The following is a 13,872-nucleotide window of genomic DNA, read 5'->3' on the forward strand; positions in this document are numbered from 1 at the left end:
GAGGAGTTGAAAGCTGGAGTGTTATTTGACAGGGCTTAATGCTGAAATCCTCACATTTGTGTTTTTCTGTTTAGCACTGCTCAGATGTCTTCCCTGATCTGCTATCTCTGCTTGATGTTGGCAAAAGTAAGAAAAGAGCGTTTGAGTCAACAGGAAATGGTGACGTTAAAGCCTCTGCAGCAGCAGCAGCCCCATGAGGAAACCACGTTGCACCACTTCTGGACTGGGATCGAGATGAATAAAGCCACAGAGCTATTGTTACTGGGAATTAAAGAAACACTTGCAGGAAACAAAATTCTTGGGATCAGGTGGGCTCATTTCCAGGCTGGCCTACATCTCAGGATTAGCCCCACCTGTTTCAGTGCCAGAGAACTGTTTGTTGTTTTGTTGGGGGTTTGTATTTATTTAAATTTCAGTTTGCCACCCCTATTTGTTCTCCTATTAGCAGGGGCTGGTGGAAGCACAAACTGTGTCCTAAGGACAACATTTGGTAGCAATTACATCTTGTTGTCTTAGCAGGGTGTTGGTGGGGCTTAGAGAGTCCCTGATTGCAAATGCCACTGGGTGGGACAATCCAGATACTGGTTACTGCCCCTTGCAAACGCAAGCACCCACTGAAATCCAACTCAAACATCATTTTAGCCCTTTGTCATCACCAGCAAAACTAGAAAGCTGCTTTGAACTTTCATACCTTCCCTCTTCATCATCACTGGGGGTGTTCAGGGGGAAATCCAGATTCTATTTGAAAAAGCACCTATTCCTTCCCTATGCCCAAAAAGACCAGTGTGATGACTAACTTCCAGCCCCTAATTAAGAATCATAGCTAATGTCCATGTACAACCTGCACAAGACCTAAGGCCTCTGAAGACAACTAAGGTGAGAGCCTCATCTCCAGTCACAGGTTTTCATGCTAAGTGAATGGGACAGGGCAACACCACTGCCTCAGTTCAGGAGTGTGGAGGGAGATGGGGAAAGACAAGCATCTCCCACATACAGACCCAGAAGAAGATAATAGCAAACCTGTCTTCCAAAAGCTGTTGTACCAAGGGAAGTGTGAAAGCCAGAGGGGACTTCTCTCAAAATAGTCATCAGTGGAGTTCACAAGATCCACTGGAATAACACCCAACAGGACCTCTCCAGCCTCCAGAGCCACCAGAAACAGGTTTGGACAAGCTCTCACTGTGGGTCAAGGGGCTAGGCTGCCCCACCAAGAACACATCCCAGCAGTAATTTCACCCAAGCCTTCTCTTTGGCTGAGAGCTGCCACAAAAGGCAGCATCTGGAGGATATGTAGACCCACTTAAATGCTCTTTAGAGCACTAGTCCAACTTCCTCCCCTCCAAAAAACATTGGTCTAGCTCAGGAATTCTGCTAAGTTTGCATTTAATCTTTTTGGAAATAAATAATGCACACAACTCCTTAGAAAATCAGCTTTGGCCTCAATCTGAGTCCCCTGAAGCCAAAGGGTTTCCCCAAGAAAACAGGCATTTTTCAGTGTTTTGGCAGCTTATGCTTTGCAGAGCAGAAGGCAGGATTTCAAGATTATCTCCATATAGAGACATCTTGTGTCACTGCTTCCTAGCTAAAGTTTATTGTTTCCAAAAAGAGCAGCAGAGCTTGGGGAGCTTGCAAGCAAATCATTACAAGACAATTACAAGAGCTGGCAGGCTCCCTCTGCACTCCCAGTGTTCCTGTTCTCCCTTCGTGGTCCATAACCCCCATACAAAGCAATGTGCCTCAGGGCTTGCTGGGAGTGTGCAAACAAACCCTGTGGTCTCAGTACCAGGCTTTGGAAAGCCACATACCCAACTCCCCCAGCACTGCGAGCGGCCATCTGCATCTGGGTCAAGTCACAGAACCCGGGGGAGGAATAATAAACAGGTTTGTTTCTCAATATTTATCTTCAGAGGAGTAACACAGCCATGAACCACGCTCAGACACTGCCCTGCGCTGAAATGCCTCCCCCTCCATAACCAGCCCTGGGACAAGGCAGCTCCGCACCCTCCTGAGCTGCCTGCTGCTCCCAGCTAAGGGGTTTAAGGGAGGGCAGGCTGCTCAGGGGGGCTTTTCCCAGCAGTGTTTCAAAACCAGAGAGGATCGTGGGGATCAGAAGAGTGGGTTCACCACAAGGGAACTGCTGAAACAACCTCTGCGCACCAGCGCGCGCACGAGGGCTGAAGCAGATCCAATGAGCTCAGCCCCAAATTTCAAGTGTCAAAGCCATGCTCGCCTGACTGTGATGGAGCAAGACACTAAGTCACGCTGGGTGAAGATTTGGTCCTTTGATTTCAAGTTGAAATAACTACATGAGGCACAGGAGAGGAACCACCTCTGCAGCGCGCTCGCTCGGCTGGAATGACGCGCACGTGTTCGTGACGCTCCTCAAATGCGGCCACAACAATGACTGCCCTGACACCTGCCACCACGGCCCCAGACTCCCAGACGAAGTGGCAGCTTTTACAGCCATCTGCCAGCTGATTTGGGGTGCTCTGTTAGCTGTTCTCCCTCTCTGCTTCCCTGAGCGCAGCAGCAGATGCCAGCCTCAGGAACCGCTCCTGCCTTGGCCGCAGCTGGCACACACAGCCCCGGGGAGACGCCTGCGTGTGGTGCTGACTCTGGAAGGATGAGAAAGGGAAGGTTGCTTTCTCCCACTGGTTTTGGGGTGTTTTTTTAGCCAGAAGGAGGTGCAGTGAAAATTCAGCAAAACTCAGAAAGGGGGTCAGGCACACGCAACATCTCCCTCCAAGCCAGGCAGCTGGGCAGTGTGATTCCAAGAAGCACAGGTCACTTCCCCACACCAGGTTCATTTTTAGCTCCTTTAACAAAAAGTCGCCAGTGTCAACGTCACAAGTATGGGAACAGGGACAGTTACCACCAGTTATCACTTGCAACCACGCTCTCCTGTCTTAGGCTGCTGACAGTGGGCACAACACAGGCTTTCCCACTCCATGGCACCGAGGCACAGAAGCATGGCCTGAAGAGCAACAAATGTGCTCTTGCCATTTGCATGAATCAACTCTGGGGGGGTCCTCTGGGGCAAAGGCTGCTTCCCAGGCATGTGTGCACAGCCCAGCATTAATGCTCAGCTCATTCCAGAAGAGCTGAACAATGACAACCACAACCCAGGGCTGATGGGAGTTGTGGGTTCCCACCTGCCCCAGAAAAAAAAAAAAAAAAAAAAAAAACATAAATCTAACTACACCCCCCAAGTTTCTGCTGCTGTGGTTGAAATTTCAAGTTTATGGGCTGGACAGTTTTTGTAACACACAAATTCAGACATTTCTCTGGAACAATGCATCCTTTGGGATATGCAAGTGAACCATACACACATCCTTCCTCCTCATCACCTCCCCTCAAGACAAGTCTAATTCACAGCAGGGTGACATGATTAGCTCATCTTCTGACCAGAAAGGTTTACTCAACGTACACACCAAAGGGTGGATTTTATCCCTCTTTTTCATTTGTATCTGTTTCATTAGAAATAAAACAAAAATCCCAATTAGGAGAAAAAAAAAAAGTATCACAGGTACTACTACATCAATCAATGTACAAAAAATGTCTGTGTAAACCTAATTAAAAAAAAATTAACATCCAGCTTGGCCACCATTAAAAGAAAATATCCAAAAAATGCAAAACAAATTGAAAGAAGAAATAAAATTAAATCTCTCTCTTCAGACCTTTTAAAAAGGCATTGGAAGTTACATAAACACTCGTTCCTCATGAAAGATAAAAAACAAAGGGCTGGCTGAACTTAGGGGGAATAAATGGAGAGATAAGGAACTAGACCATATCAAACTACTGACATCACCCATTAATCGAAGATTCATAGGACACCTGCACCCCTCAGCTGGCTGCTGGTCAGGGTGTCTCAGAAGAGGGTAGCCCTGTAAAGATCCCACTCTCTCTACAGCCCTCAACTCAGAAAAAAAGCTACTGGAATTGCTGTCTCCAGTCCAGAGTGATCAACAGTTCTGGCCTGTTTTTAAAAGTACTGAACACTGCAATACCTGCTGGCCTCAGACTGTGCAGGGGAAGGCTGGAGTCTTCTACAAGCTTGGCCAAAGGTCTTCAGAAAAATTAAGAGGGCCAAAACACGCAAAGGCCTGCTACAAGGCCTTTGTAGATCTGTTCTCTCACCTTAAACATCACCTGGAAAGCAACATTGATCAAAGAGACTAAAGCCTAAAACCTCGCTGCATCTCACCTCAGCTACTTAGCTCTTCTCTGAGCTTTGATTACCTTCCCCTCTCCTCCTCAATACTGACTGGCACCTGCTTCTTGTCACTGGATTCCACTTCTACCCCTTTTTATGCCACAACTTTCTCAACTTGAAGTCCAAAGAAAAACATTAGTTCCACGTACTGTGGCGAACCAGAGACAACAGCGTCTCCTTCAGCTGCCCTTGCACTAAGCTTGACAATTCTAACAGTTACAATCTCTCTCACCAGCCACTGCAGATGGAGACAGGCATTTTCTCAGCCTCGCAACAACGTGAGCATCCAAAGTCCTTCAACAACCAGGGGTGGCAAAGTGACACTCAGGGGCTACACCACGATGATGGCAGCCAACCCTTCAGTTCATATTTTCACTTCAGCTCACATCACCTCAACAGGCAGCCTAAGTGTGGATGGACACCCAGCAAAGTTCACAGATAAAATAAGAAATGTCAGTCTGATCTTGTTTCATCTTCAGCAAGCAAAACCATTCTGCCTACAAAAAAAATCCTTCACCCCATATGCTCCTGCAACCAAAGAGACAACTGCAAGGCTACTGTGCATGTCACAGCAAGCCAAGCCCTTCAAACCAGGCTTTGGAGGCCTCACACATCTGGTTTACCAGCAACTTGGGCCAGTGTGCCAGCAAAGATGTCAGGGGTTTACGGTGGATATGAATGCTGTAAAACCACAGAAAGACAGCTTTGACCAGCCTGCCTTTATTCCTAGACAGGAAAGAAGTCAGAGAAAGGCAGAAACCAACCATCTCTCCCTTGGTTGCAAAGCTAACATGAGGGCACCATGGCACACATGCTGGCAAAAGCCACACTCGAGTGTGAAGGTGGACAGAGGAAATTCCCCTGTACTTCCCCTGTCCAACAGCCCCTCCAAAAACCTAACCCACCACCCCAGGGCCCCATCTCAAGCTCCTTCATATGTGACTTCAGGAGGATTCTGCAACAAGCTCCCAGGGGGTCGCTGTGTTTGGGGCCAGAAGTCATGCTGGACTCTAACAAGCTTTTTAGAAAATGCCAGGCCTAGACACTGGATGTCCCTACCACCATCTTTACTCGAATTTGACAGGCAGCAATAAAACTGAAGTGTGTGCTCACCTTCCAACATAGTGGCTTGGACCTAGCAACAACCTCAATGCCCACGAACAGGGGAAAGAGGCCCAGACCTCGCAGAAAATCATCCAGACAGGAAAGAAGTCAGAGAAAGGCAGAAACCAACCATCTCTCCCTTGGTTGCAAAGCTAACATGAGGGCACCATGGCACACATGCTGGCAAAAGCCACACTCGAGTGTGAAGGTGGACAGAGGAAATTCCCCTGTACTTCCCCTGTCCAACAGCCCCTCCAAAAACCTAACCCACCACCCCAGGGCCCCATCTCAAGCTCCTTCATATGTGACTTCAGGAGGATTCTGCAACAAGCTCCCAGGGGGTCGCTGTGTTTGGGGCCAGAAGTCATGCTGGACTCTAACAAGCTTTTTAGAAAATGCCAGGCCTAGACACTGGATGTCCCTACCACCATCTTTACTCGAATTTGACAGGCAGCAATAAAACTGAAGTGTGTGCTCACCTTCCAACATAGTGGCTTGGACCTAGCAACAACCTCAATGCCCACGAACAGGGGAAAGAGTCCCAGACCTCGCAGAAAATCATCCAAGCATCCAAGCACTTGGTGGTTGGGTGTATGCACATATCAAGTGGTGCCTCCCTGACATGCCAGAGAGAAAACTGGGGGTTTGGGGCCTGGGAGTTGATCAAAGCTGTCCTCACTTCTCCCAAAGGGCTCCCTCTCAGCACCTTTCAAAGAGAACATCAAAGAGGCCTCACCTTTTCCTTACCACCCACCAGCACACTCCAAGGTCTCTGTCAGGATGCTTGTTCATCTAACCAGAGCTCCGGGAAAGCTCCTGCTGCCTTTGCAGCCTTCCTCACCTTCAGCATGCTGGGCTCTGCCCTGTGCTCTGCCCACTTGGTGCAAGTGGAGCAGCTGGTGACCAAGCAGACTGGTGATGGAGACCCCCAGGAGGGAGCATGACCAAGCATCTCTCCTTGAGGGAACATAACTGAGGGACTCCAAGGACATTCACAGGCACCTAGACCTCTCCTGTGGCAACCAGGGACCAAGAGGTGGGTGAGCAGCCAGCCAGATGCCATTGCTCAGCCCCACCACTTTTGCTGGTGGCTGGTGGGTCCTCACTTGAAATTTATGCACCCATCAAAGGCTCCAGGTTAGCTCTAACACTTCTAGGAGGTGAAATACAGGCTCATCTCCCTACCCACCAGGGTGATCCATGACATGATGCCCTTGCTGACCCTGGAATAACTGTTTGAGCCACCAGGAACAAGCAGAGCTGTGGAGAAACCTTTCCTTTCCATCTGGAGAGCATGACATCTGCCCACAGCTTATAGATGGGGCAGAAAGCTGGGTGCCAGACAGGAAGTTGCCCTCATAAAATGGGACCAGTTCAATGATGAGCTGCCCTGGTGTCCTTGGCCAGGTCCCCACCCAGTCGAATAGCACCCCTGCCAGCTATTACCTTGGAAGGACGCTTGTTACAGAAAATCACATCCCTCTGCCAAGTGCTCATGGCTCACTATTTTTGGAACACCAAGGGCAGGCCCTGTGCCTCAGCAACTGTCAGCAGAGGCACATGGAGAGCAAATCCATATAACAATCAGGCTAGCAGGGACAGTGCTGGAAATGGCATGGCCTGGGGGACAAGTCCCCTGGAAGCACCCTGTGGTCATGAGAAAAGGGAGAAGGGCAATAAACATAAAACCTAGAAGCTATTTGGCACTATTTGCATGGGAAGCTGATCTCCCCCCAGCCCTTTCATTCTCATGCATATGAGTAGAGGCCAAAGGATTTCAAAGTAAACCACCTGTGCAGGAAGGATGGTTCCTCAACCCCAAAGACAACAGGACCTTCTTACTGCAAACACATTTTAATTAAAACATTCCAGGATCCACATTCCCCAGGATTAAATTACTGATTTAGCTATTTATACATGTAGCCTCTTTTTACCTATTCTAGGAGAGTATTGTTGAGGTGTTGGATGACACCAATGTCAGGTAAACGGAAATGAGCATTTTTTGGTGCTTGTGACCCCTAACACAGGATCCATGATTATCCATAGGTCAGTCCCACCCCCCCGACAGCAACTTACAGATTACTGCAGTGGGAGAACTATCCTCTCTGACACTAAAGAATGATTCTAAGGCTCTTAGCAAAAAGCAAAAGTAAGTTACATAGATGGTGTGAAAAGTTCCCAAAGCAAGGCTTTTAATAAAAAATAAAAATTAAAATAATAGAGATGTGGTGAGCAAGAAAGACCTCACACAAATGCAGCTTGAGCAGGACTTAAACTCCCTCACCTGCAATGGAGCAGCAGGACTCCTTCCTTGCCTTTCACAGGAAAGGAATCCAGAGGTGCAAGTCCAAAATAGCCCACCTCCAGTGCTGGGCACACACCAGGCCATGTCCAGCCTCTGTCAGTCTGCTGTGCTGCTAGTACTTCCTCTTTAGGCTCTGAAAACTGTGACCCCTACCAGGCAGAGACAACCCTTGCAGCTCCTACCATCTAGTGGCTGCAATATTTCTCTGTGACAGGGCAGGGAGGCTGTTTGGAGGCCAGGCAGCCTCAGGCCACCCCGGGCCAATAAAGCAGCCCTTGCTAGTGGGTATCACACTGCAGGCAGGACTAAATAAGGAGGCAGAGCAGGAGAAGAGAAAACTTCCTGAAAATCCCCTCAGCAGCTAATGTAAGCACAGAAAAACCTCAGCTGGCTCTAAAACAAGTGAGCAACAGTAGCAGCAATGAAGATGAACTCAGGCAATGCACTGCTGTGTCTGCCAGCTCAGCTAGTGCCAGATTACTAGCACTACATGACATGGCCCTGTGCTGCACAGACATGCCCCAGGCTGTTAAAATCAGCCCTAGGCTGCACAAGTAAGGAGAAGAGTTTGCTGGTTTGGTTGGAATATTATCCAAGAGTCTGATTTCAAATGGCTCCAGATCCAGCCAAACCCTCAAACCCTCTGAGTGCTCTGTCCTCAGACTGCTGCAGTATTTCAGGCACTTCCAAGGTCTCTCCTTTCCAGTTTCCACAATTTCCTCTTGAATCTGGGAGGCAGTGGGGGGAGTCATCCCCCAACACCCCTATTCTAGGTGCAGCCTCAGCAGTGCTAAGCAGAGGACATAATGACTTCCCCTAAGCTGCTGAAGAAGCCTAATTTAACTTGAGAATGATTTAACAATGAGACTGCACTACTGGCTCCTACTGAACTTGGCACCTACCATAAGCCCCAGGTATCTTCCAGCTTGGCTACTACCCTGCCAGTTACTCCCAGCCTTTCTTGATTCATCTCATGGGATCAGGCTCTGACTTTGCTTTCACAAATTATATGAGACCTCAAAATGACTAGTTCTTGAAAAATTCCTAAAGGCAGGCCCAGCAGATCATTATTTATCCAGGATCTCCATGACAGACTGGATTGATGCTTTAGTTTTTTATAACACAAACTGTTAATACCACATTTTCAGAGTTTGGGCTGTAGCTGTGATACACAAGATGTGGTTTTCATGTGACAGCAAATGAAACTAGGTATTGGTTTGTGTAACCCTCCTCCCAACACAAGAAAGTGCTTTGGTATTTTTAAACATGGCTGCAGGCTGGCATTTTAAATAAGTAGTTACCATTTTATTTTTATATATATATATTTTATATATAGTTATATATATATAGTGGTGCTTTTAGATATATATCTAATGTATTGTTTTCTGCCAAATTTGTGTTAATGGAGGGGCTATTCCAATACCACCTAAAGAACAAGCAGAAACCTTAAGTACTGTGTTAGCCTGGTTAAGCTCTCATGGAAGGTCTCTGTCCAACTAATACCCTGATGTTGCAATAATTTCTCTGTTGTAGCAAAGGGATTTAATTATGCTTTTATAAGCAATTTACATCTGGTTATTCTGGATTGAGGTGAGTGTCACTGAGTGCAGAACATGGACAAAATATGCAGTGAACCACATAAGTCTGAAATCTACTTTCGTAAATGCTTCCCATTTTGGTTTTGTTTGTTAGTAGAGGGAAGTTGCTGTCAATACAACTGTCAATACTGATAATCATGATGAGCAAAGGTGAAAAAGTGAAAGAGGAACCCATGAAAGACTAGAAATAGCAGTGTCCTACTATGAGAAACAGCATTCCCTTGGCATCCTTTAGAGACTGACTAGCTCTTCATTCAGGGCAGCAAGGGCTTTAGGGGTCCTTCCTTCCAATCCTCTGATAAGAAGCTGCTCCAGAAATTCCTGTTCCAGGCTGCTCTACTGTTTAGCAACCTCCTTTTCATTTCCAGTCTAACTGTATCCATGGCTAGTCTAGACTCATTTAATCTTAGCCAGCATTTGGACAGCTTTGTTTCCCTCCTTAGTGTTCAACATCTGCAGACAACAATCAGATCCTCTTTTTGCTTTCAATTTGCTAGTCTAAACAGGCCGAGCACTTCTCTTTTTTATCCCCTTTGCAAAAGACTCAGCAATTACTTCACCAACCCAGAAGACCTTGTCTGCACCCACAGCAGATTGCATTCATTTTTTGAACATGATGGATGGTACTGGCACAATGACCTTAAATCCTCCCTGAGTTCATGGGAAATACTCTACACAGCCCAGGAGCACACTTGCTATGTTCACATGTACGCTGTAATTCTGCAAGGAAAGCCAGAGCAAAGAGCACAGCAACGAGTGGCAAGAACCACTGCTATTCTGCATCTGACCTCAAACAGCACACATCAGTACTGGACTTTCCTGATTTTTTCACATGAGAACTTCAGGGAAGTAATTAAAACTGGCCCTGTGTCTTCATATTATGAGATAAAATAGGAGTTTCCTTGGTTACTAGTGACAACAGTGAGCTTTAAGTTGTTTCTGCTTTACAGCACAGCTCCTCTGTGAGCCATGTAGGCTATATATAAAGAAACCAAACCACCATCAAACCACCTAATTTCTACTACATGAGTCTACCCAAGGGCTCCACCCTAAATGAGCACAGTTCTTAAGCTCCATAGCTGGCTGTTGCATCACCCCAGTGAGAAGAGAAATGGGTGGGTGGCAGGATGCATTTGTCTGCTTTTTTACACCCCACCAGCATCTTGGGTTTATGTAGGAGGAGTGAAGCCACAATCAAAAGGGCAAATTTCTTCTGCCTCTTCTAAGAGGAAAATAAGCTCTATTAGCATTTAACAATGGACAAAAAGCAACTGCAAAGGAGCCCAGGAAGTCTGGAAGAGCTACACTGCAGAAAATGCTTTGGTCCTAATAACAGCTTAGCTCAGGGACTCCCAAACTTACCTTGCTGGGACGTGGCTGTGGTCACTGCCTCCCTCCACCATAGCCACTCCTCCCTCCACCACCCACACCAGCAACAAGCTCTCCTTTGAGGTATATGTGCCACAAGTGACAGCAATGCTATCATTTGTCTTACCTACACAAGCAGAAATACCAGCTGTATTTGGACCTGATTCAGTGTCCATGTCAATAAGATCCAGTAACCCCAGAAGGATCTTTGGTTCAGCTCTGAGCACTACACACAGGCTGGTAAAGACAGGAGGCTACCAAGTGCAATTCACTGAGTTTGCAGAGAATTCAAATGCAAATACAGTCCTGTTAAAATTCAGGTAGCAAGACAGCAGAGCCTGAGGTTCCACAGCAACAGGAGGACACTGCAGGTCTGTAGACATTTATGCATATGGATTTGGAAACATTCAATGGCACAGAAATGTTTCTAGGGAAGACACAAAGAAAGGCCTCCCTGTAATTACCATTTTGTTAGGGAGCTTAGAACAAGCCAGGACTTTGTTTGCCAAATACCCAGCAGATGCTAGAGGTAGAATATGGCAGAGTGCTCTGCTCACCCTTAGTAGAGAGGTGTCTCCTGGGTCTAAGGTGGACATTTATAACAGGCCAGGGACCAAATACACAGTAGAGTCCCTCTGGTCCCTCTGTCCTGGCCAGAGCCAGTGTCAGGAGGAAGGCTGTCCACTACCTGGGCTATACTTACAGGAGTTTGGAAGCAACAGTAAAGCTTGGTGAGGAATGGATGGTTCCTGGCTAAGGAGAGAATGCGTTTCTCAGTCATAGTGCATTCAACGTCGTCATCCTGGAGAATGACATCCTTCTTCAGCACCTTCACTGCATAGAGCTGCCCGCTCTCTTTCATCTTGGCAAGCATCACCTAAACCAAACAGGAGAGTGAATTGCAAGGGCTGAGCCCAACACAGAGCCTTCTCACACCAAAAATGTCAGTTATCTCATGACCAGGCTTGCAGATGCAGGTCAGTCAGCTGGTTAGGATGGGCATCAGTGTCAACTGATGACACACACACACCTGTCTGCAGCAGGCTTCTCTGGATAGAAATACCCACACATATTGCTCCAACATCTGGCACGGGGCTGGCTGGTGAAAACTCATCTCCTGTGCCAGGGGAAGCCCTCTGATCAGAGCCATCCAACCCCCTTCCCTTCTCAGTTATGAAATCCAAATGCACTGTTTCACATTGGCTTTATGGCTACGCAGACGAACGAAACCCACATCTCATGGCATTTGAAACCACTGCCTTGTTTCCTTTAAAGGAAAAGTCTTCACATGCTCCAAGAAATGCTGCCCAACAAGTGCTAATGCACACACTTGCAATTCCTGGTATGGGCCCTGGCATGCAGCTGTTCCCTGGTTGCTAACCTTTTTCTTTTTTGTGATAACAATTCTTCACTTTGCTGTCAGCTTTCTCTTCCCTTCTCTTCCTGCTCTCTGTAACCAATTTTGTCACACAAAGCACACTGCATTGCACAGCCTGTGTGCCACATTATGAAATAACTTAATCTATCTTAAAACTTCTTAAATAAAGAATGTGGTTTTCCCCAAAAGAGCCACAAATAACTCTCACCTTTCCAAAACTGCCCTTTCCCAATACACGAAGGAAGGTTAAGTCTTTGATCCCAAGTTTGCTTGCTGAACTCTCATTAACATTGTTGCCATCTTTGAGGCTGCCTTTCCCCTGATGCCTCAAAGTAGATCTTGAAACCAGTTTCTGTGGAAGAAAGTCAGTATCAGTCTGCATAGAAATTAGACTTTTGCTTCAGATGTGTACACAAGTAGTCAACCTACCAGCCCAGGCATTTAGGACCTGTTCAGATGCTCTGTGTGGCCACTGGGACAGAAAGCACGTTGGTACCACCACCCTGCACAGCTCCTATGTGTGACTGCTCAGCCTCAGCACTCTGCAGAGCTGTGCCAAGGTGTCAACACTGATCCCCGACCTGGGAATTTTAAGTTGTAAACCCACTGCCTGGCAAATCCCAGAGGCAAGCCCACCTCTCTCCACCCTCAGTGCCCAGAAAAATAAGACAAGGCATGTGGAAATCCAAGCCACCTATCTAACATCAGAGCAAGGACTGAATAATTTCCACCAAAGTGCTGGTGAGATCTAGAACCTGGGCAGATTTCATCTGAATTTTTTAGGTTTCTACTTGATTTTAAGACTCTTATTCAATGCTTAGTTCAACAGGACTCAAGCTTCAAAGTATTCTTCTTTCCCACAGCTGGGCTGCTGACTTTCTCCATGGCTGTAAATTCAATGGAAGGCTGCTCATTCCCACACCAGCAGTGAGGGATCTGTATTTTCAGGAATTGTACCAGTATTAACACTCATTTCTAGAGTCTTCTGAAGTATACGAAGATCAAGTCAACCTCCAGTGCCCTCTGTTCACAGCTCTCCAGGTATGAGTATGCATATAAACCACGAGGACTTTTATTCAGTTTATTAGCCTGAACAAAGTCACACAGACTTCTTGAGCTCCATCTTGTGACTACTTTGATGTAAAGCAAAATTCTTGCTGCATGGCAGACTTGCCTCACTGCCAGAGAAATGGCAACCTCAGCCATGGGGAAAGAACCAAGAGCATTCAGGATAGCACCCAGCAAAATCCCAGATTTAAGTTTACAGCACAGTCTGAGCACTAACCTAGTGTTACAAATAACAAGATTATATTGTTAAACATCAAACAGAGAATTTTATTTTCCTGGTTTTGTCTCCTTTTGATGTGCAGATTCTGCAAACAAGTGCTGATTTTTACAGAACTGAAAAGAGAGTGTGTGACTTCTTCCCTGTAATTCCCAGGATAACTGTCCCCCTGAACTGCTACAAGCATGAAGAGTGAAAATCAGAAAGTCTCGACTGCTACAAACTGATTGAAATTCAAAGGTTCAGCACAGCCTAATGAGCAGGTCAGGCTGATATAGCATCACCCACTCCACTGATGTAGCTGACTAACTGTACCACAAGATTTACCAGGTCTAGGAAGTATGTTTTGGGTTTTAATATTTTCTTTTGGGTCAAAAAAAAAAATAAACAGACCAATCACTTTTCAAAACTGCTAGCCAAAGAAATGTGATGAAAATTTTTTATCAAATGACAGCTCTGATTTCCAGGCCCTTTATGGGCATTATCACTCAAGCCCTTACAGTGTGTTTTAAACTCTCTGAATAGACTCAGACATACAACAGCTGGATTTTTGTGATGTTTTAAGTACTGACAAGCAAAAATCATACATTTCCCAATCCTGGCAAGAAGCTAACTGGGACT

General features: G+C 46.5%; 1 protein-coding gene across 1 annotated transcript in view; it reads right to left on the minus strand.

Annotated features, from left to right (window-relative positions):
• PRKCH (protein kinase C, eta) overlaps positions 1 to 13,872 on the minus strand; it is a gene marked incomplete at its 5' end in the record, with an annotated part of 119,837 nt that overhangs the window by 50,224 nt on the left and 55,741 nt on the right. Inside the window, 2 exons of the mRNA XM_010000699.1 lie at positions 11,292 to 11,465; positions 12,175 to 12,318. Coding sequence (XP_009999001.1) covers positions 11,292 to 11,465; positions 12,175 to 12,318 — 318 coding nt within the window. The remainder of the gene's footprint in view (positions 1 to 11,291; positions 11,466 to 12,174; positions 12,319 to 13,872) is intronic.

Source organism: Chaetura pelagica, unplaced genomic scaffold (assembly GCF_000747805.2).
Source record: "Chaetura pelagica isolate M959 unplaced genomic scaffold, ChaPel_1.0 scaffold36, whole genome shotgun sequence".
Classification (NCBI taxonomy): Eukaryota; Metazoa; Chordata; class Aves; order Apodiformes; family Apodidae; genus Chaetura; species Chaetura pelagica.